General features: G+C 53.1%; 1 protein-coding gene across 1 annotated transcript; it reads left to right on the plus strand.

Annotated features, from left to right (window-relative positions):
• Positions 1 to 1,971: 1,971 nt before the first annotated feature.
• Positions 1,972 to 20,295, plus strand: LOC100899465 (C-Maf-inducing protein). Its single transcript, XM_029111164.1, has 11 exons — positions 1,972 to 2,179; positions 4,069 to 4,241; positions 11,626 to 11,757; positions 12,687 to 12,815; positions 16,834 to 17,043; positions 17,609 to 18,402; positions 18,557 to 18,860; positions 19,007 to 19,279; positions 19,552 to 19,767; positions 19,898 to 20,074; positions 20,242 to 20,295. The coding sequence occupies exons 1-11, from the start codon at positions 1,972 to 1,974 to the stop codon at positions 20,293 to 20,295; spliced, it is 2,670 nt and encodes an 889-aa protein (XP_028966997.1).
• Positions 20,296 to 20,565: the final 270 nt, after the last annotated feature.

A 20,565-nucleotide genomic window follows, 5' to 3' on the forward strand; every position in this document is an offset into this window, starting at 1 on the left:
CTTTCTCGCTGCTGTATATTCTCCCACATGACACAGAAATACGAGCTCGCGGCGTATCGTTTCTGCAATAGTTCTCCGAATTTCGTCTTCTGCAGTCACGGCGGCGCCGTCAGTAGCCGCAACAACAACGACGACACCGACCACAGAAAAAATCGCTTCAGACTCCACGTGGCAGGTAGCGTGTTTCCAAATTGTGTATCATAGCCTCTGGGTTCGAATCTCCTACCGTGTTTGTCTTTGGATGCTAATTCAATTCACCCGGGAATCGATTATACCGAGGAGCTCGGATCGATACTGTCAATTGACCAATGAACGCCGGTCGGTGATCGACGACAGGCAGGTCCCGTCTGATTTCTGTCGAGAGGGAGACCCTCGTGATGAGGAGCTCATCGCGTATTGTTTCCGATAAGCGATAAGCGTTTGACGTTGCATTCGTCCATTCTGCTTGCATTTCGCGATCCTGAATACGATCCGTAAGTGCGAACGCTCATCTATCCGTCGAGGAATCGTAATACTTTCAAGTCGCTTCCTGTCTTGATGATGACCTTCGTGGTAATAGCTTTCCCCCTGCGGAATGTCCCAGCCAGGAAGGATCCTCGTACGACGTAACGGCAGGTGAGCGGGACTGCCGGAAACTCCTTCTACGTCACTCATCCGACTTGAAGTGGATTCGTTGCCTTCGCCTCGTCTTACTCTGTCCAAATGCCTGTTCGTCTGTACGTCTGATGAGTGTCTTTTTTTCCGCCGATCGGTCGGGCACGTCGACAAACGGGCAAGCAAGCAAGCGAGCGAGCAGCTAAGCAGCCGCCAAGTCTGTCTGTCTGGTGGGCCTCCTTGCGGAAGAGCCCTCGCCTTGTGTTTGAACTTGTGTGCAATGATGCAATGGAGCGCATGCGCGAGGTGCTGGAGTGTATGGGAGCTTCTTGTACACTCAGAGATCGTTCGACGGCGCACTGAGCCCCGGCTCGTTGTACGGTCAGGCCTAGTTCAGTTCGGAGAGTGAAGCTGGCCTGCTCGGAGGGAAGTCCTCCCGGGAAACCGGAGCGGAACCAGACACAGCGGCGGCACCACCACCACCACCAGCTCCTCCAACAGTCGAAACGAGACTCGGAACGGCTGTCACGTTGACTTCAATTGACTCGGAGACGACCCTCGCGATAATCTGACGTTCGGTCGTTCCCGCGCTCGATCCTGGGCGAGTCTCGGACTGACAGCGAGCTCACCCGTGAGTCAGTGGATTGGTCTTCTGGTCGACCGGTTGGTCGGTCGGTCGCTCGCTCACTCGCTCGAGCACGCACGCACGCATTCTACCGAGTAGATGGGTGAAGCGACCTGCGGTGGGTAAGGGATCGTCTGATTCCATGGAGAGGGTCCCTGCGGGCCAGTGGTCAAGCAGATGCTCAACTCGAAACCCGTGCTACCCTGCAAGCGTGTTTCCGTGCGTTCATCCATCCTGTCATTCATCCGTAGGAGGCTCCTGGCCGCGCAGTGAGTGCGGCTGGCAGCCGTCTGTCGGTCAGTCGGGTCGCGTTTATTCGGGCGAGAAGTTGGCCTTAAGAGAGGGCTCCTAAGTCCCTCGCCGCTTCCCGGCGAACAGCTCGAATCAGAGTTTGCTTCGCGAGAGGCAAAGAGTTCGCAAGCGCGCGCCCGACGCCATAGTGTCTGCTGCCAACGGTGTTCGTGCTCTGGTTCGCGACGATTCGACGAACTTACGGTGACAATGAGCAACTAGTGAGGAAACGAGCATCGTCATCATCATCATCGGATGGCGTTCAGAGGATGGTGATTCCGAAGCGCGAAACGACGTAGGCCGCAGAGTCGACGACGACGACGACAACAAGCACGACAGAGACGACGATCCTTCTCGCGCGGAGGTGCCGCTGCCGCCACCTAAATGGCCTGTGCTTCGTTTGTTGAATTGCTTACTGTTGTTGCTACCGCAGCAGCTGCTGCTGCCAGTGATCGAAAGTGATGCCCAGCGCAAAGTCCGTGTTGGCCTCGCGCCGGGGTGGGCCCAATCTAAATCTGAATTTGAGCCAGAGCACCCTTGAGCTGCCGGCCCACAAACTCCATCGGCAGAATAGCTCCGAATCGACTCTGTCGTCCGACTCGGGTCTCTGCTCTAGTCCGGGAACTGGCTTCCTGTCCGTGGCACCGAGCTGTCCGTCATCTTGCTCGGGTAAGATATGTCTGTTCGAAGCTTTGTCTGTCATACCAATCCCTGATCTACCTGTGTCGGAATCGATCTGTGAGCGCCCGTGTGCTTGAGTCAGAGCTCAGAGCTCATTATTCGCTGCTTGACAACGCTATCTGGAACCCGTGTCCGGCTCGGGATTCCGGACAGGTGCGAGAATCAGTCCTGCGTTCACTGCATGCGAAGCGAGGTCGTGGTGTTATTCCTCATGCATGATGCTCTACACCCGTACTTCTACGGTCTGGACAAACAAACGTAGCTCCACGGGCTCGAATTGAAAAGCTGACCTTGATCTCGGTGAGAGCAGACCTTGGAATACGCTCAGCTCCGGGGCAGGGGGTCGAAGGAGGAGGAAAACGGGGCGGGGCTGGGTCAGGTTCCCTATCGCGATGAGCCGCTATCAGAATATTTCATTAGCGTTGTCGGCTCGGCCGCTGCTGTTCACACAAGCTGCGATGGACGTACGTAAACGTCATTCGTTTCGCTTGCTTGTAATGATTTGAACACCCGAGCTCGCGGGACTCGTCTCGAATAGTTTCTTGAGCGAATGAGTCTATCCATCCTGTTGACACGTTCCGCCGAAAGCGGTTCATGCGGTCCTCGGAACATGCGTATGAGCTATTCGTGGAATGTCTGTCCCCGATAATTTCTAAACTAGTAAGGTATTTCGAAGATGACACGTCTCTTCTTTCGTCAATGTAGACGGGGTAAATCTTTGCCCGAAGGGCTGCGTCGATCTAAATAGAGTGGAGCTCCGTTTCTGGCTTGTTTCGCTCCTCGGAATCCTCTCCCCTTTCGCCTGTTCGTGACCTCAGCTTCGCCGCACTTCCCGGAGAATACGCAAGACCGCGTTATTCTCTCGTAATGCGTCTGGCTCGCGACAGGTGGGCAGCAATGAGAAGAACCGCTACAAGGGGGCTTATTCGGGGTTTTCGGTATCAATTTTCCGCCTCTGATAACCCATGATACCGGAGCAGGGACGTCGCTTGAGTCTCCTTTGTGGAGAGAGCCCCGGATTTCGAAATCAGTGTAGGCGCTAGCGAAATCCATCGACGATCCTCCAAATACGTGCAAAAGTGTTGCGAATGGAAGCTCATCATTATCACAATGCCTTTTGCGTAAGGGGGCCAACACGTGCCGTTTCCAGTACAGTCGATCGACAGAGCCGGACCCAGTCAGCCAGAGAGATGGAGTCTATTATTTGAAAAAGTAAACGAGTTCGGCCAGAGCAGGTGTCGTCATCTGAATTGAGAGAGGCCGCAGTCATTTTTATCAGCAAGAACATTTCACCGCGAGGACGCTCCACATACGATGGACAGGCGATCGAAAATACAGACTTTTAGCTGTGGGCCGGATGCAGAATTTTCATCGGCTGGAAGCTTCTCGACAGGTGACAGCGAGGGTCACGGCAAGCGACTCCAACCGCGACTCCAGTCCCGAACCTGATAGGACAATGAGATAGGTACTCTCGTCCAATGCTTGTGGGACCGTTTTTTCCTGTGGACTTGCTCCCGATGCAGGACGCGGGAGAACCGAGAAATTTTCGGCGAGGGGCGCCTCGAACTTCTTCGCAAAATGCACTGCCGATAGGTCATCTCCCAGGTTTTCGAGTCGCATGCTGAAGCTGAAGTAATACCCTTGAGACCTGCCTTCTATCGCTATAATTTCCTCCCTTGAAAAATGTAGAAAAATCAAGTACCCTCTCACAATAGCTACGTGGGGGTAGGGCGGGGCGACTTGGCCCGACGCGAGAGCTATACTTAATCTCAAGTCTTCCCAGGGGAGCATTGAGGCGGGAACAAAGTAATTCGGATGACGGGAAGCTTAGCTTGATTGAAGTCTGGCTCTAAAGCTCTTATTTCTTTCTATTGCAGCTCCTTCGAGTCCCATAGGGCCAAAGTTCAAGTTGACTCGAGAATTCGATGCCGCGGTATGTCGACTGAATCAACACAAGACGCTCGTATCCAAGATACTGAGCTCTCGATTCCTTCGTCGGTGGGAGAATCATTCTGTGAGACTGAATCAGTTCTCGATCGATTCGGTGCAGGTACGTGATGCTTTTCTTCCGATTTTCGCCGTCTGAACTCGGCAAATGAAAATTCCCCGGGAATCGGCACGCTTCGAGCGAGCGTCCAACCCTGTAGGTGTTCGTTCCGAGAGACAAGTAGTCCAGAAAGAGAGGGAGCAAATTTCGCGCCAGAGCGAAACTCGACGAGACAGCGCTCTCAGACGTTGGCAGAGAGTTTCTCAAAGCTCAAACAGAATCGGAGAATTCATTGACCGAAGAGTGAAGCAAATCATGCACAGTTCGTTTTCTTCCGGACCCGGAACAAAAGGTCAAGGCTTCGCTCTACGATCGGCGGCGTCCAGTGGCCGGTCGTGGCTGGCCGCTTGTTTGCTCAATTTCAACGGCTCGAACACTCGGCGATCACGAAGCTTTCGTATTCCACGAGATGATCGACTGTCCTGCCTCATCCATGTGGGCGATTCGAAACGAAGAGATCGCTTAGGACACTTCTCCGAACATAATATGCTATTCCTGTCGGAAAATCTCTCAAGCTGGGGCAGCCCATTTTGGGCGAGTATTTCGAGAAGTTTCCTGAAGAATGGAGCCGACGGCTGCCCTCGGGTGGAGAAGTCCGATGATTCGAGTCTGCAAATCGATAATCGCGAACATTGTGAGTCTCGGCGTCTGTTTAGATCATCTCGCTGGTAGGCGAGCGAGCGAGCGAGGGTGGGTGGTGGTGTGTCGGAAGATGTTCTCCGTTGAGTGATGGTAACCGCTCTGCTAGACGTGGCATCCATCCGATTCTCGCTCGTCTATGCCGATCCCATCTCTAGGCATCGGTTCTGGCCGGGCTCGCGACCTTATCGACAAAAGAAGGTCGCTGTATACACCTGCAGCTATGGACCGATGGAACGCATGCATGCATGCACGTATGTATGTATGAAAATTGGCAGCTGAGCGGCAGCGCGAGCAAGCTTTTGTACAGAAACCTTCTACGAGTCTGCTCTGCTTCGACGCCGCCGGGACCGCGACTGCGGTGAGCGCTCTTTTATGCTGAACAGCTTCGATAGTGAAAAATAAATTTCGATCCGACACATCGGTCCACTTCAGAATAATACTGAATCGAAGCCAGGCACCACCGACGGGTTCGGAGTTTCGCGTCCCATCGGCACCACGCAATCCCAACATCGAGGAAAGCTTTTCTCGCTGCAGGTCCGCTGTGAACCCTCGAAGGCGAAGTCAACGGCCATTCGAACACCTCGATATCATCGGCAGACTTCTCGCGTGGCCGAATATTCACTAAGGGCGCGTCTCCGAGCTAGTTCGGCAGTAAGCAGCAAGAAGCGCTGGGTCCCCGCATCGGAGGAGAGCCACTCACAAATCTAATTTCCACTCGCGTCACCAAACTTAATTTGTATTCTTCAAAGTACTCAGCACTTGGGTTCGGGACGCCGCCGCCGCCGCCAACGTTCACGTCAAGCTCTCCCTATTGTTGGATCCGTCGTCGCTTCTGTAGATCGAGCTGAGAACGTTTAGACTTTCCGTAGAACAGCGGGAACGGATCACGGGGAAGGGCGCCGCTGAATGCTTCAAGCTCCAGAGTCCTCGCTCATTCGCGAGGTGGTGCATGGAAACTATGGAGAACTCGAACTGCTACGGAATGCCACCATCATCATCGCTCGCGTGGACGATAATCATCGACAGTACCATTGTTTCCGCGTCGAATCGAAGGAAAGCGGAAGATCTTAGAACGAGGCGCTAAACTCATTCACGTTTCGATGCCCCAGATAAAATATGGTTCGCAGCTTATTACATCACAGCGTATCGAGCTGAGATTGACGTCACTCGCGGAGAATGTGCCTACGTGCCTGAATGAATACGGAACTCGACCGTTGACGAATACATAGAGCCCACTCGTCGTTCATGTCAACGCCTCTGGGAATCAAGCTCGAGCCTGCTGAGGAGAGAGCTCACGCCGACGGATCCGTTCACGGGTTAGCCCCAGGGAGAAGGTTCGCCGCAACATTATCTACCGACCGACTGTAGAAAATGCGGTTTATGTGAAAACTATTGTCCCGACCCCGATCGGGGCTGACGATCATGAGGAGAACATTGTCCGAGCCATCTCAGTTCTTACTCAAATTGGATAAAGGTTCAGTCTGAGATGGAAACAGAAGGTCGACTGGAGTGCTTCGGGGGAGAAGTTCTCAGTTCCGCAGCGGCTGCTGTTGTGGGTCTTCGTTCGATCATCTGGGAATGTTTATAGTCTGGTATTTACGTAGCCTGAGGCAGGCTGAATCCGCTATCCGTCGATCCCCCGAGTGGAACGAGAAGCAGCGATTCGCTGCTTGTCGTCGGGCCGTTCTCCATCCCGGTCACCATCGGACTGGATTGTGGGCAAGTCTAAATGTCGTTGGGGTTTCCGTAGTCTAGTGAAAGTTCCGCGAGTCGTGACTTGTATTAAGATGAAAGCCGGAGCGGGAGACTTGTCGACCGGCCCTTCCAACTGTGCACACGATAGCTGCGGGGTAACCAGCTGAGCTCAGTGGGCAGTTTGCCCGACGGGTGTCCGGGCGTGTGCATTTCGGCAGCACAATTGCCGACGCCGTTCTCGATGCACATCAGACGGGTTTTGATCGAATTTCGGCTCCACTGACTCCTGCCTGGTACCTAAACGTCGAGACCGGCGATAGGTCCGCCGGCCGGGCCGTGGACAGCGTTCCCAGAGCGTCACGTTCCGAGAGAAACGACGACTGCCTTATAGAAACATGGGTTTATCTCCTGCTTTGCTTTGCTGACCTCTTTCGCGAATTTCGGGCAATAAACTTTTTCATGCAGAGAAGACGCGGAGCCGTCAGCTTATTGCGCGAGCTTGGCATGCCGCCGCTAGTCATCAACGGGTGTTGCACCGCCACCGGCTTCGAAATCCCTTGACGTCATTCGGCCCTTGCGGACGCCCTCGCAGGATGGTCAGCGCCACCCGGCAGCTTTGTGTTCGTATGTTTACTGGTCTCTCCATGGGGGGGGGAACTCCCTTTTGCGTTCATTCATGGATCGTTCGGGCTTGGCATTTTTGAATGGCATCACCTCGCAGGGTCGACACTTTCCGTGCATTTCGGAATATCCCACCGACGGGTTTCTGATCGGTGGCGGATCCAGGGGGGGGGCAAGGGGTCTCCCTTTCCCCCCCTCCGAGATCTTTTTGCGGCCCATGGGGCAATATGTTGAGGCCCAGTATGAGCGGCGGTTGGCCCCTACCAAGACAATGGCTTTAGCCCCCCTCATGAAAAATTCTGGATCCGCCCCTGTTTCTGATGTACCGCGGGAGCTGGGGCGAATATCTCCGGAGCACGGAGTTTGGCGGAGGACGGATTTGCCGCCTCCGCCAGCAGCGATGCGACGATTCGAATCGTCGATTCTTGAAGGGCGGACATCGTTTCCTTGATCTGGAAATTTCTGCCGGAAGTCTTGGAATGTTCTCGCGGAATCGACAGAAGTCAACGGAAATCGTTCAGGAGGGAGCTGAGGCATCTCGGTGACGGGGGAGGCTACCGGCGATCCCGTAGCTCGACTCCGGACTTGAACGCGGAACTTAAGAACCCCGGGTCAGAGAGTGCTCTGATCGGTGTTCGTAGAATTTGTGAAGTTTTCCTGCGATGAATTTCGCCTCGACTGTTATTCCTCGTATAGACGTCATGAAACTGTCTGTGAGCATGCCTGCCGCAAACCCCGTTCTAGCGGTTTCCTCGCGCAGCTTTTACGAGTACAATCATATCAGCAACACACTCGCAGGGACTTTACAGCCTATAAGGCTACCGAAAGATATAGGAGCATATACGCCGTATTGGCGTTCTTCAACTGGCGTTCAGACGGGGAAACCACGTCACAATGAGGAGGACCGACTGGATTCTGAATTCAGAAGAGGGGTTTCCGGGCTGCAGGCCCGAGCCCGCACTCTCGCACACTCGCGAACCAGAAAAAACCCAGCTTTCTTCTCTACGAAATTGAATAACTCAAAAGTTCTTTCGAACTTGAGTGGCTCCCGAGGAAACTGCAACATTCGAGCGGCTGCAGTTGAGGCGGCGCGACGACACTCAGCATTCTCCACCTGCGAAGTATGTCTGACACGCGTGCGCTTGAGTGTTATGCAGAGTGAGAGAGCCCCTCCCGGATTCCTCCAAGAGGAGCCTGACGAGCATGAAGTGGAGACGGGAAGAGCCGCATCGTAGTGATCCCCCGACGGGTTTCACGTGGGAGATGCAGTGCAAGCAGAAATGACAGCCGTAAACGCAGAGAGTGCGTCCGGCTGGAAAGAGATCGCACCTTATATCACAGGACGCGTTTACGGTAACAATGACGTACAGTAGGTATCCGAAGCAGGAACTGATGAAAGGAAAATTCTGACGTCCGAGCCGAATATGCCGCCGCCGCTCGTCGCTTCAATCTTCGTTGGACGCGGCAGGGGTTAGCGGCAGGCCAGAGCTGGATGAGGAAGGGATTAAGGCAAAATCAGAAGGTTGTATTATTTATCGCAGCCTTGGCGCTTTTGTTGCACAGAACGCTGGCGACGATGCTCGATGACGGAGTTGGATCGCTCGACCTTCACGGAGGCAAGAATTGGGAAGGGAAATTTGAAGGAGACCCCGCGTACAGGCTGTGTTTACCCTCACGATCTTCTTCTTTCGGGGAGAGCGGATGGTTCGATCACAATGGGACGGTCCGTGTACAAATACGTTTCATCGTACTTCCGTAGACATTTTGCATGAACATCAGAGTTTTTCATTGACAATGTGATCCTCGCGGCTTGGGGCGAGGAGTCTCCTCGGCCTGCAAGTTGGAGGGCTCGACGCTCGCTTGTCGCTCCACTCAGCCGGATTGGTGAATTAGCGAGGGCTCCGCTTCTCACTCATTCGAATGACCTGCTGCGACAGAGACGATTCCAGGAATTCATGAGTGATTCCCGCCGAGGGCTTCTCCGCGAGTTTGTTCCACATCGGAATAGACCAACCCTTAGCTCTCTCGTCACGTCCTGGAGCCTTACGTGATCTTTTGGCCGCTTTCTGCAAATAGTTCACAGGCTCGTCTCGGAGGCATGACGTAATGGATCGATTTTTTAAGGCGCTTCACCGTCTGAGCTCCGAAACTCGCTGCGAATTCTCGACGGTTCGATAAAGCCTCCGTAAGCCCCCCGCTGGCCTTTGTTTTGAGAGAATCCCGCGATAGGAGCTCGTGTGTTCTAGATGCTCCCCAGGAATCGGATGACTTCTTCCATTGACTCGAAATCCTCAAAAACCCAAGAGGATGACTCGCAAGAAAACAATAGACTACGGCTGATTGGGATGGCGTTCTTCCCGGCAAGTTGAACTTGAAGAGTCTGAAACCAGAGCCGCTCCTACGCAATGCTTCCTTCTAATCCCAACGGGAATCCAAACGATGCGGATACCAATCGCGCGGAGACAAATTGGAGAGGTTTACTGTGAGGCTTACGAAGGGGAGTCCCCACTGGGCTTGGAATCAGAGCTGAATTCCAGAATTCCCGTGGAGTCCGTGCCGGTGCCCAGATCGTTTTCGGTCTCTAGATACTGAGTCGAATCATTAGGAGAATGTTTCTCCGTGAATCGTCTCAACATGGCCGGCAATTCATTATCGCAAGACTCATCTTCGAGGTCGCGTAAAAGAAGCTTATGGATGTTTATGAGGGACTGAATGATTTGGTGCTCGTATATTGCGACAGCCTCGCGTGCTCGTACAGACACACAGACTTACACGCACAAACCCACACAAACCCACACAAGCACGTTCACACACACACACATATTGCGCTACGACGACGGTGATGAAGCCGGCATATTACTGGCTCGCGTCAGCGTCACTACGCGGCGTGACAATGAGCTCTTTATCCATTCAGCAGTTCATGAGCCGTTAGAACGCTTTGCGTAAAACGCTCAACGCGTCCTCCTGAGCGCAGTGACGCACTTCGCTCACCCTTCAGCGCGCTCCTTCCTGCCAATGCGATCTAGAAGTGTTTTCTGTAGAACGCAGTCACTATCGTTCGTCATCGAAGTCTGAGTTTAAGTCAGCTGGCAGGATGGAAGCTTTGCGCATGACTCACAAACCAGCGCTCGTTTCCTTTGGCGTCATACGATGCGTGAGTCTGATTCCGTGAGAGCGTAATTCCGCGTGCCGAAGTCGCGACTACCGTCACGCTCGAGTATGATTGCAGCTTCTATTCAACCACACGTTTATGAATTCTAGCCGACCGACACATCGATCGATCGATGGATCCATTGGTCGATTGTATCGACAGCTCCAGACTGTTTAAACAATGGCAATCCCCATCCGATCAAGCTAAACCGAGTTCGCGAGCCACCCTGGTAGAATTTCGAAACTCGGGCACAGACGGCTCTGGAATCAGCTCGTGCTCCGTGTTCCCACTCGGGTTCGGACACTTCTTATTCTGAACGCAGCGTGTGGCTCGCTGACAGAGGGTGTCAAGGGTTCCTTCCCTCAAACGGCCGCTGTGGAGCACACTCGCGGTCGATCGAACGCGCGACTCCTTTTCTGAATTCGGAATTAATTCGGAACGCTGGTCGTCCTGGCTGGTGCCAGGTGACAATAGCGTTTCAGCTGTCCCACGTCACAGATATGCAGACGGGCCAACCTGCGGGGTGGCGGTACCGATGGTCTTAATCGAACTTCCCAAGGTTGCATACGGGTCTGCTGGGAAACCGCGAGCGAAGACCCTGAGCATCAGTCGCCGTCAGTCATCCATGATTTCATTTGAATGCACATCAAACTCTTGTTTGACTAGAAAGAGAATCGTTCGGAGAGCCCGCAAGGGTTGCGGTTTGTTGGCGATTGTACTTGCGAACCATGCGTTTCCGCTAGAAACAAGAGCCGATAGATTATTCCGCTATGCGCGGATCACTCACTCGTCCCCGATTTGCGGAAACTCCATTAAGCGTGGGAAGCTGAAGCGACTCTTCACCTTGTTAAAGTCAGCGTACCAACGCCGCGCCGCCGGATCCCAGCTTGCGCGTCCGAGCTCGCTAGAGCTTCCTCTGTATCGTGTGCGAGTCATGAGTCATACCTAAGTAGGGATTTAAATTTTTCGCGGAAAATATCCGCCGAATTCGCGGAAATTCGCGGCCTCCATTGAAACTCTATGGGGAGTAGCCGGAAATTTCCGCGAATATTCGCCGAAAAATGGCGGTCCGCGAAAAATTCACACCCCTAGTCATAAGTCATGAGTGTCGATTTCGTTTACTGAGCAGCAATCTTAACCACGTAGCATGAATCCTATCAGCTGCTCGATGTTTCGCCGGGGAAATTTCACGAACAAAGAACTCTGCCTTCTGTAATTCTCAAGCTACAGTCCGACGTCAATAGTGAACTAATGGGAAGTTATTCTTCTATGTTGCAGAACACAGGTTTCATGGCGGAGCCCATCCCCTACGATAGCATTACTGAGGTTTACGCGACAAAGCGCTGGGATCCTCATCACAAGTTTTGTTTGCGGATTGCTCTTGCGGACGGTACTTCTGCTTTGCTTCAGGTAAGCGAACGTCGAGTGACCGTCAGGAGTTCGCGCCGGTAATCGGCTGCGGCTTCGAAATCGTCGCGTAAGTCCCTGCGCGCTTATCCGTCGTTTTCGCTGCGTCCGGCAAATGAATTTGAGACGTTGAAAGCTCTGTGAGCCAGTGGAATAATCGCTCCAAACCGAGCCCCGCAATGGAATTCGAGCTGGCATACGAATCCACCAGTTCGGCGGAACCCCCCTCGAACCGAACTGAGTTCCGCAGGCGACCGGTCGGAATGCCCCTTTCGGCGGAGTTCGCCAAACAGCAGGTGGCTGCGAGAGTAATTTCAAAGGCGTCGGAGCTGTACGCGGTGACGTGAACTCGAAAAACTTCGCCGGTAAATGCCGCCCTCATCCATCACATGGATAGGTGGGGAATCGCCTCTTTCCGCCGTCGCTCATCCAAACTCCGACCGAGGAAAGAGAGTCCTCCCCCCTTTCGTCGTCGGTTCAAGCAACTAGTAGTCAGCTTAGTAGAATAGATTCGCCGAGCTTGAGCTTGCGTCGACAAAGCATTTCATTATCTCCCCCGTCTGGAGCCGCGGGAGGGTGCGGCGTGTCTTCCGTTAGATTCGTGAAGGGCGGTTGATTCCATTGCGAACGCCGGCCAATGAAAACATTCTCTGTTGCCTTTCGAGACGAATCGAGAGCTGGCCGCATTCGAGCGGAGACGACGGAGAGGAGGGGATTTGAGTGGCGAAGTGAAAACAACTAGACGAAGCTTTCAGTTTTCGGTCTTCAGCAGGCAGGTCTTCGAGATGCCGAGAAATATTTCCGAAATCGGGAGAAACCATCTGTCGGACCGAAAGTAGAGGGAACGTTAGACGAGGCGGCGATGACGGCCTCATTAGGCGTGCTCCACGCAACTTTTTCATAACGATGCTCAATTCTCCGTCTTTGTCCAGGCACCCAGCTCCTACCTTCGGGACCAATGGCTCCATTCGATCCTGTGGCTGAAGCAGATTTCGAAATTCTCGCTCGATGCAGTCAGAAATCGGGAGAACGATTTCGGTGTGATCCTCAAAAACATGAAGGTGAGTTTCATTTATCATTCTACGGGATGAACGAGTTTTCCTCGGAAAATGAGATCCTCGTCGAGGAAAGCTCGACACGAGTACGAAATCGACATGGAAGCTTTTGCTCGTCAAAATGTGCGCAGAGGGAATCTCGCTGTGTCGGAATCCCGGTTGGAAGGAGGGGAAGGGCGATCACCGATATTCTGTCTTTACAATATTCTCATTCGAGCGTACCTGGTTGGGGAACGATGTTGCCTAGCGCCCGCAACAGGAGTGTCTGCATTCCTCCGTGGGAGCTTTGTGTTCCTCTCGGCAATTGACGATGATGGTGACCTTACTCTCGGGTCGAGCTTTCCATTCCGTATCGCATTCCTTTGCCGACATCGTGCTTCTATGAAATGCTTATTCGAATTCTCACGTTGTCTCAAGGTGACGATTCATGGTTCAGGGAATCGCTTAGGCTCCCAGTTCAGTTTTGATCGTCTCGCCTGCGAAATTCTCGACCGTAGAATTCAGTGGCCCCGGTGTTCGATGGGCTCGATTGGCCATTCATGGGGCTTCCAGGGGGCGAAGAAATAAAATTCCGGAGAAGGTTGTGAGCATCAGCGATTTCGAGCCCGTGGGAGAAGGATGGTCGTAATTCTCCACTCCCGTACGCGGGAAGCTTCGCTTTCCATTGCCGTCTCGGAGGGGAAGCCAAATAATTGAGGGAATTCTGAAACCGGGCCCACCGGCCATCGCCGGAGCCAGTGCCCTGGTCAGGACTGGAATGTTACTCGGCTGCCCGGAGAAAGGAAACCACCCCGCTGTTTCTTATTCCCTTGCCTCTGTATGCAGGTGTTTGCGTCCGCTAGGATTCTCATTCTCCTCATTTTCTGCTGGAAGCCGCTTAGTATTGTCGAGGTTCAGCGAGGCATTCTATTTCCCGTCAAACAGACCTGAAAGAGGAGCGCCTTGGGTAGGCGAACGAGCGGGCAGACTGGCAAGCACAGTGGCACGCACGCGCAGCCAGCCTGCCCCCTCTCCAACAACGAGCAAGATTGACCGCTGCGGGATTTCCAGCCGCAGCGACGACGGCGGCCGCTGCCGGAGTTCCACGCTGTGTCTCACCGCATAGAGTAGAAGGAGATTACTGCGCAGAAGTTTGCTAAGTGCAAACAATAGCTAAGCGTGAAGGAACGTAAGACATGAGCAGCTCGGAAATCAAGGGACTGCCCGGAGAAAGGCTTTGCGATCCCGCTTTCCGTGCCAAGAAAAAATCCGTCTCAATCGAGCTCTTCGTTGCGTACGGCGATCATTCACGTCCAGGATTTGAATTCCCGGTCGGTGGTCCGGGGAGAATTCTCTTCTTTCGGGGAGTCGCTCCCAGAATGGGAGCCGGACCCGGGTTCCGCTTTCTCGGAAGGTCATCACGGATGATAGAACAGCGGAACCCCTGCGGGACAAAAACGACGAAGGAACGACCAGTCTTTCTGCAGTTGGGGAAAACTCGTGTTCGCTGGTTGCGTTCCCGATTGCCTTCTCCACGTGGTTCGAATGATCGCTCCCTCGCTTCTTTACGCCTGCCTCGGCCGCTTGCTCAGTCGCTGGCTGTCCTGTTGCTAAAAATACATCGCACTGCTCATGTAGTTCGTTCCTATGTACTAATCCTACGAGCAAGGAAGAATGTTGCAGCCGTTGCCATCCCAGATGCTTCTCTCGCCCAGCCGCGACTGCCTTACTGCGTATCAGATATGACCTCGTCTAATCCAGATGCAACGGACATCCGATGCGCTTCGTAGATCTGACTGAGAGCAATTCCAAACAATCGTTAGACTTCACGCACTTGCCCGAGGAGGTTCGAGCTCAGGGCCGCAACCTTCTCTTCAACCTTCGCTCCATTGTGCTCCTCCGGTATCGATCTACGACTGTGTGGAAATATTCGAAACCATGCTGCCCTCCGATCATCTCGGACAGCTTCGTCCAACTCGGTCCGGGTCCGGAGTCTTTCGTCTCAGACCGGCCGTGGTAGAAGGAGTCCCAACCGGGAACGTTCTCGAATGAGCCCGACCGTTTGCTGGAAAGCACCTCTTTGCCTAATGCCTGCAGATCGAGCTCCGAGAATCGAGTTAAATTCGGAACTTGCCGCCCCCATGTCCCTCATAGCGAGGCTCGCGTTATGTTCGCTCAATTGTAGAGCTTCCCGTGGTAACGGATCGGACCGTGTCTAGCTCGTAAGCTCAACAATGTGCGATGCCTTGGACCGAATCATGACAGTTCGGTTGGGTGATGATTACCGCAGTGGAGGACTCCGAAAACTGGCTCACCCCGAGCTTCTCCGATTGTTTTCCTCTGAAGTCTGACGTACCTGGAGAGCGCTCCATTCTCGGAAGCATCAGACTACGAGTCTTTCAAGCCGCAGTCGAGCGTGCCGCCGGCTAAGCAAACAGTGACAGCTCTCAGTCTGAGAAAAAAAAAAAGAAAACGCTAATGAGACTCCCCCGAAATCTTCCTCGCTGCCATCCTGTGAGCAAGGTCTTGCGTGCGTGAGAGCATGCGTGAGCATTTGTGGAGAGACTCTCAGACATCCTGCAGAGACCGATATCAGAATGGTCAATGGCTTCACCGTCGTGTTACGTTCGCGTCGCCGATGGAGCACAGACGACACGGTCTAGTAACTTATCTCCTTGTCACTGACAACAGTGACGACTTGTCAGACGACTACCATGAGCTACTTTGATGTCCCGTCCTCAGCGTCGCGTGCCAGTCATCATCAGAAACATCAGATTCACCTTTGTGTCGCTGCTACTATCTCTCCACCCGTCGTTTCCAGACAGCAAACTAAATTACCCAAAATACAAGAATAGCCGTCCAAATATGCGCAGAAGGAGCTTCGTTTTTGAGACCATCACCCTGGAATCCTCAGGTCTGCTCTCTCCTCTCGCGGTACAACATCCGCGCATTAGTCAGCGCCAATCAACTTCCCCAGCTGCATATATACCTCCCTCCCCTGGAATAGAGAACGTCGAATCGTCTCATGAAGCGTAGCGGGCCGTCCGATCGACTGGTCGACCGACCGGGAGGCCATTGATCGGCCTGCTGGGTTCCCTATTTCCCTGCTGCTTAAGGTACAGCTGTTGTTCTCTCCAGTAGGGATGGTCACTCAGCCCGTCGCTGAGCGAGCGTAGCGGACGACTAGGAAGAGGCAGTCCGCGGGAACTGAGGACTGGGGGGAAGGGGAGACCGGAACGGTGGGACAGACGAAAGAGGAAGAGGAGCTTATAGCGACCGTGGTGACGGCAGCGGCGTACTCATCACCGTGAGCCAGATCGAGTTTGTCGGCGTAGCATTAGCAGAAGACTCCGCGAGGAGGAGAATAAGTTCCCTACCTCAACCGGGGCATGAATGCTACCTCCTCCTCCATCTCGCCAATCCGGCGTTGTAGTTATTTCGCTCCTCTTCCTCTGGCCGGTAATACAATGTTCCAGAGAGACAAGCTTGGCCTCTTGTCTCGCTCAACTAACACGACTATGAGGTAACGGCCGGAAGCATCGGTCTCCCTATATGTTCGGCCGTATCCCGCCGCGGAGAAGCCGCCAGGTACCGGTGGAGTAGAGCGAACAGAGAATTCGCCGTTCCTTTCCTCCGCTGTGTGAGCACCATGCGGAAGAGTTGCGGGCCCTCATTGGGGGCGCTCTGAGTGATTCAGGATAAATAGAAGGAAAGTAGACGGAGGAAGCCTGCTGTATACGAAAGCTGATGAACGAGTCCAGAGGCCGTTCAAGCTCATGATGGGGAGGACCCTGTAGATATTGGACCCAAATGTGGGTCACTGCGGAGTGTTCTTCTCCGGTCGAAACATCCATCAAGACGTCCCCGTCAAGCTATCCAATTATTATCTACCCCTCTCTGCCCTCTTTGTTAGGTAGATATATTTACGTATGAGGACTGAAATTTATGTAGCAATCAATACATCTGAATGAGCGGATCCATTAATTATCGATTCGGCGAATTCGGAGGGAATTAATTAACGAGTCGTGATGTCCCTCCTTTGCAGACGATGGTCGACCTTTCGTTAACGACGCCGCTTCAGGACACGAGCATATATCAGACGACTCTTGACATTTTGTGCGACTATCTACATAATATTGATAACGCGAATTCGGACGATTTGAGCGGCTGCTATGGAAATCAGGTGATCGCTGTGATGTCGCCGCTCCTCGAGAGGTGTACTCCAACCCAACCCATCTGCGAATATCTTTGTAAGGTGAGTTTTCGAGGGGATCAATTTTTTCCCGTTTTTTTTCTGCTCCAAGCACGCGGAAGCGACGAGCACCTTCAAGGAGCTCTCAGGGAGTCGGAGGTGAAAGAACCGGCGAGAGGGAATAGCGGCAATGGGGGAGAGAAAAACCAGGGAAACGTCTCAAATGAGGACGAGGGAAAGCGCCAGGCCGGAAGAGCCGAGCTCCGAAACACCTCCTCTGTGGTGGTCGTCGACGCCCTCGTCGTCGTTGGAATTCTACTTCAAACGCTCGAGGCAATTCAGTTTGGAGATTTTTTTTCTCGGGATTGTCGAACCTTAGAAGTCCGCACGAGCTGTAATCGAATATTCGAGCTTCAAAAAAGAAGTTTTTCTCTTTTGACTTCGGGTGCGAGCATTGGTCGCAGTGCGGATGTCACGAGCGAGAGCCATGGCCCCGACGTCTGATGGAGGATTTCTCTCTTCGCGGAGGCTGAATAACGACAGCTTTTGTGAAGTCGTTAGAATTCGGATCTCTAAGATCGTGAGCTTTGCAAGAAACTCAATAAATTGAATCGCGATCGTTTTACAGTTATGCGACAGCGATTTGCCCCTGGTCACAGGCCAACTGGCCTCCGTTATCGAACGGATCATCAAACGAAACACGGATTTCGGAAAGTATCCTGGATCTCGACGTCTCGTCGAATGCTATTTGAAGGCATTGTCTCGGCTGAACAAGCACTCGCGGCGGAACCTCGGCCAGAGTCCTAGGAAGAGAGCGCGCAGCCGATCGGCAGAACGCTGTCTCGATTCATTCGACTGCCATTTCGAAAAGGAGCGCAGCAATAAAAGCGGCAGCTCATTGTCGGTAGTGACGTCCAACTACCGACCGGCGACGATTCACGAGCAATGCGCCGGTGGTCACTATCAAGGCACGAGTTCGTTGAGCGTGTTCAACGTCAGCGGACTTTCGTCCGAAGGTCAACACCTCGAAACTCCCACTTTCAGCAACCTTAGCAGTGACGCATTTCGGACCGAGAGCCAACTGAGCCACGATCAAATGATAGCCACGATCAATTCGAGTGGGAGCATCATCAACGTACAACTCTGCCCGGACTCGACGGACGAAGTCGAGGGTGGACAAAACGACGACGGGAAGACCGCTGAGGTCGAGAACAACAGGCTCGATGTGCCGTCGGCTTTAGAAGACGAGGTATTCTGCTGTGAAGAAAACGTACGGACCAACCTGCGGCACAAATCAGCCTGCGCCGTCGAAGCGTTCACGAGGCAAATGCACGGCAACTCCAGTGCGTGCCCTCATCCGCGCATACTCCCCAATCTCGTGGCAGTTTGTCTCTCGGCTCTCTACAGAGCGTTTAGTCAAACGTAAGCTCCAGGGAAACGACGGCTAAATTAGTACCCACCCACTCATAATTATCTCGCGCTACCGAGTTCGAAATAGAACGGAGAATATACCGGTAGTTCGCAGCTACCCAACCGAAATTATTATTTTATGATTCAACGTTATTCCGCTTTTCAGCAAGGATCTCAGGACGAAATGTGATGATCCGGACGTATTGTGCTTTATTCAGATCCTCTCGGTTCTTTCCGAGTTTGAAGATTGGCGATTACCGCTATCGCAAATCCTTCAACCCATCCCTTTCCCTAGTATTTTCATTGAGGCCACGATACTCTTCGCTGAAAAAATGTCGACGATCGTTTGGCAGTTCGCCAGCGATTCCCGATGCGAGGTGCACCAATGCCTCGTTGGAGTCCGCCAGAACAAAAATGGCTGGCTGCAGATTTTTGCCGCCGGCCACGATAGTGAGATGTACAGTAAAATGGTGAGCACCACTGGGCTCCCGCGGCCATTATTCACTTAGTCGTTCTCATGTGTCCGAGAATTCGACAGTTCTCTCCAAAAATATGCAGCAGCACTTCCCGTATCGGAAAGTCTCGCCCGAGTGTCTAAACCGCTGTTCTTTTCCAGTGCCATGCGCTTTTGAAATGCAACTGCCTGCGGAAAGCCTTCTTGAGCGACACGTTCACCAGCTCATGGGCTCTCGAGCCGCTGATTCTCAGTTCTCTACGGCATCAGGCTGTCGCGGTGCAATGTTTAGCCATCCTTCTCGAAAACGATCTCATAAAGGGCGAAGACCTCAGAAGTTCGGCACAAGCAGCCCTGCAATCCAGTGTATTCGGACGGAGGCTTTTCGAGACAATCCAAGCCAAAAAGCAGATGTACACAAGAAATTTCGAGCAGGTGAGTCGGGACGAGCATGCGTTGAGTATTCACGCATCGGACGTTCGATCGACTCGGCGCGGCGCCTGCGGCGCGCTTCGTAATGCGTGATCGGGGGACTCGCGGTAGCGGCTCCAGCCCGTCGGCTGGCAGCCCGGCAGCCGCGAGAAAGTTTTCGGATCCCTTGCTGCGCATGAGACGCCCCGCCGATTCTCTCTGTCAATTATGACGTCAATGGCAACTCTCCGAGTGAAAAATAGACATCCGAATGAATCCATCTGTTCTTATTGCAGTCCGGTTCTAGTCGTGTGAGATCGTTGAGTACAATCTCGCTCCCTCCGAAATCCAATGACAATGACTTTCATCTACTCCTGAGTAATTTGAGTGGCGTACACGATCTGGTCAAAGTTCACACTCTGACCTTAGCCTTCACCGAGATCACCGACCGGAGCATCGATGCCATAACGCAATTGAGAGGTCTCAAGAAACTCAATCTTTGGGCCTCCAAGGTATGACTTCTTTTAGCAAGTGGACTTCTACTCATACATCGATGTACAAGGAGGAAGCCGGAGGACCTAGACAGCCTATCCGATTGAAAGTTCCAATGAGAACTTTGACTCAAAGTGTTCTTCTCTGTAGATAAGCGATGTAGGTCTGGAAGCTATCTGCTATAGCCTCAAGGATCTCGAAGATGTGAATCTTTGTGAGACTCCTATCGGAGAACGTGGGGTCGAGGCGCTCACATCGCTTGATAAACTTCGAATCGTAAATCTCAATTCTACAAAAGTCACCATGGATGCATACTGCAAGTTGAAGGTAGGCCACAGCTTCTGGTCGAGTTCTGAAGGGGATTCTGAGCCGAGAACTATCGAGGGCCTCGAGGAGCCGCAATGCCGTGGTCGCGGAAGAAGATTTCGAGCAGTCGCGCCCAAACCAGCGTGTCGCTTTCACGTTCTTCGGCTCAAGATCTATTTGCGTTGCAGGAGCGATTCCCCGATATGGAAATCTGCGATGTTCGCTACACAGATGCCTGGTGATCCGAGGAGGATTCGGAGACTTCCCCGTGGAGCCACCGAATAGGCGTGTGACGCAGACTACGAGTCTCGACGACGTCACACCCTGCGTGACAAAATGAAGTCCTCAGAAATCACCGAAACGAGTCATAAGTCATAATGAAATTCTCTCCCACATCCAGCGAATGTGGTATGCAAGAATCATCTCTCGTTCGAATCACTTCTATGCTAGTCGAAATACACCGTCATGCAATCCACGCCACACCCCCGTGGCGGACTTTTGACCAAAACAAT

Source organism: Galendromus occidentalis, unplaced genomic scaffold (assembly GCF_000255335.2).
Source record: "Galendromus occidentalis unplaced genomic scaffold, Mocc_1.1 scf7180000077366, whole genome shotgun sequence".
Taxonomy (NCBI): Eukaryota; Metazoa; Arthropoda; class Arachnida; order Mesostigmata; family Phytoseiidae; genus Galendromus; species Galendromus occidentalis.

Coding starts and splice junctions, on each gene's coding strand:
- LOC100899465 (XM_029111164.1), top strand. CDS start 1,972: ATGCCCAGCGCAAAGTCCGTGTTGGCCTCGCGCCGGGGTGGGCCCAAT. Junction 19,280..19,551: donor ACACAAGAAATTTCGAGCAG/GTGAGTCGGGAC, acceptor TTCTTATTGCAG/TCCGGTTCTAGTCGTGTGAG. Junction 20,075..20,241: donor ATGCATACTGCAAGTTGAAG/GTAGGCCACAGC, acceptor TTTGCGTTGCAG/GAGCGATTCCCCGATATGGA.